This window comes from Macrobrachium rosenbergii, chromosome 54 (assembly GCF_040412425.1).
Source record: "Macrobrachium rosenbergii isolate ZJJX-2024 chromosome 54, ASM4041242v1, whole genome shotgun sequence".
Lineage (NCBI taxonomy): Eukaryota > Metazoa > Arthropoda > Malacostraca > Decapoda > Palaemonidae > Macrobrachium > Macrobrachium rosenbergii.
In genome coordinates this window covers 56642124-56644623 of record NC_089794.1, presented here as the reverse complement: position 1 = coordinate 56644623, position 2500 = coordinate 56642124, and the positions used below count along the sequence as shown (strand labels likewise).

Below are 2500 nucleotides of genomic sequence, written 5' to 3'. Positions count from 1 at the left end.
CAAACATCCTGTAAAGATAATCATAAAATGACATTCACATACACAGTATCATTGTAAGAACTTTTGTTACAATGAGTACTTAAAAGCCCAAAAATATAATATAACGATAAAGATTCACTCTCAATTTACTTATGTCTTATAGACACTAGCAGGCTAAATAATAACATCATGAGACTTCAACTCAAAAGACACCACCACAATAGACGATCATACCGAGGTCGTCAATACAGCGATATACTGCCACTGGGTCACCCCCCCAACACAATGTCGCTCTCCAGACGACGAAAACACGCCATACCAGACAATGTCACACTCCACGCTCTCAGACGGCAAAAGCCGGCTCTCCAGACTCTCCAGCCGGCGAAAACCCCGCATGCTGCCAGACGATGTCACACTCCACCCGGAAGTCGCTCTCCAGACGACGAAAACCACGCCGCGCCAGACGATGTCACACTCCACCCGAAGTCGTCCAGACGACGAAACCACGGGCTTGCCAGATGATGCTGTCACACTCCACCGAAGTCCTCTCCAGACGACGAAAACCACGCCTTGCCAGACGATGTCACACTCCACCCGGAAGTCGCTCTCAGACGAGCAAAACCACGCCTTGCCAGACGATGTCACACTCCACCCGAAGTCGCTCTCCAGACGACGAAAACCACGCTGCCAGACGATGTCAAGACTCCACCCGGTCGCTCCAGACGAAAACCACGCCCTTGTCAGACGATGTCACTCCGACCCAGTCGCTCTCCAGACGGCAGAAACCCGCCTTGCCGAGACGATGTCACGCCTCCACCCAGTCGCTCTCCAGACGACGAAAACCACGCCTTGCCAGACGATGTCACACTCCACCCGAAGTCGCTCTCAGACGATGAAAGCCACGCCTTGCCGAACGATGTCACACTCCACCCGAGTCGCTCTCCAGACGATGCAAACCACGCCCGCCAGACGATGTCACACTCCACCCGAAGTCGCTCTCCAGACGGCGAAAAACCACGCCTGCCAGACGATGTCACACTCCACCCGGTCGCTCCAGACGACGAAAACCACGCCTTGCCAGACGATGTCACACACCACCCGTCGCTCTCCAGACGACGAAACCACGCCTTTGCCAGACGATGTCACCTCCACCCCGAAGTCGCTCCAGACGACGAAAACCACGCCTGCCAGACGATGTCACACTCCAGACGGCAAAACCACGCCTTGCCAGACGATGTCACACTCCACCCGAAGTCGCTCTCCAGACGACGAAAAACCCACGTGCCTGCCAGACGATGTCCACCTCCACCAAGTCGCTCTCCAGACGACGAAAAACCACGCCTTGCCAGACGATGTCACTCCACCCGAAGTCGCTCTCCAGACGACGAAACCACGCCTTGCCAGACGATGTCACACTCACCCGAAGTCGCTCTCCAGACGACGAAAATAATGCTGCCTAACAACTGCTGACTGCTTGAAGACAAATCCAGTGGGAAGGGGCACCTCAACTCCTGTCATCCCAACAGGATGAGAATACCTGACTGCTTGCTGACCGATACTGACTTCTTCCTGGTTATGGGCTGACTGTCATCTCTTGCCCAACACTCCACAGACGTCACCTCCCCTAACATAGCCAAAAACAAACCAGAGAGACAAACTAAAGGAAGGAAAACATCGAACTACGACAGTTCACTTTAAACAAACTCATAACCTACAATATATATATATATATATATATATATATATATATATATATATATATATATATATATATATATATATATATATATATATATATCATCACATTACACAGGTGAAAATAAGAAACGGGGTGTAAGTTTTGATGTTGTATCACTATTCACAAAATTGCCAATAGATGATCTGATGGCGTTTTTATCTGAAATGAGAGAACACACAGCTGGATATCCATTCTCCTAAAAGTACTTTTAATTGAACTGATTAAATTATGTGTAAAAGATTGTAAATTTGAATTTAATGGTAAATTTTGCTCACAAAATTTTTGGTATGGCAATGGGAAACCCTTATCCCCAGTGTTAAATAACTTATATAACTAGAATTTTTTGAAAAGAAAGATATTAAACAACATAATCCCACGTAATGTAACATAGTTTAGGTATGTTGACGACAGAATTTGTGTATGGGTCAGGAACCAAGATAAAAACTTTTTTTCTAAATTAAATCAATTAGTACCATCAATTAAAATTCACGATGGAAATGGAAAATGATGAGTGCTTACCGTTTCTGGATGTCCTCATACGAAAGAAATAGTAGTGGGTTTAAATATAGTGTGTATAAGAAAACCCACTAATATTTCTTCCTATGTGATTTTTATTCTGGAGTAAAGCAATAAGGTTAAAAGTCAGCGTTTTTCATCTATGTTTTTAAAGAGCATTACGGGTATGTAGCCCTGAATATATTGATGATGAAATAGATAAGATTAGGAATGCAGGCAAAGAATTATCCTGATAATGTATTAAACAGTGCATTGAAGTGCAAAAGA

At 45.4% G+C, this 2500-nt stretch overlaps 1 protein-coding gene across 1 annotated transcript; it reads left to right on the top strand.

Annotated features, from left to right (window-relative positions):
• The first annotated feature begins 304 nt into the window (after positions 1-304).
• LOC136834688 (sialidase-like) lies at positions 305-1429 on the top strand. The gene has a single exon (XM_067097276.1). It carries the CDS (start codon positions 305-307, stop codon positions 1427-1429), a length of 1125 nt encoding a protein of 374 aa, XP_066953377.1.
• Positions 1430-2500: the final 1071 nt, after the last annotated feature.

Coding starts and splice junctions, on each gene's coding strand:
- LOC136834688 (XM_067097276.1), top strand. CDS start 305: ATGTCACACTCCACGCTCTCAGACGGCAAAAGCCGGCTCTCCAGACTC.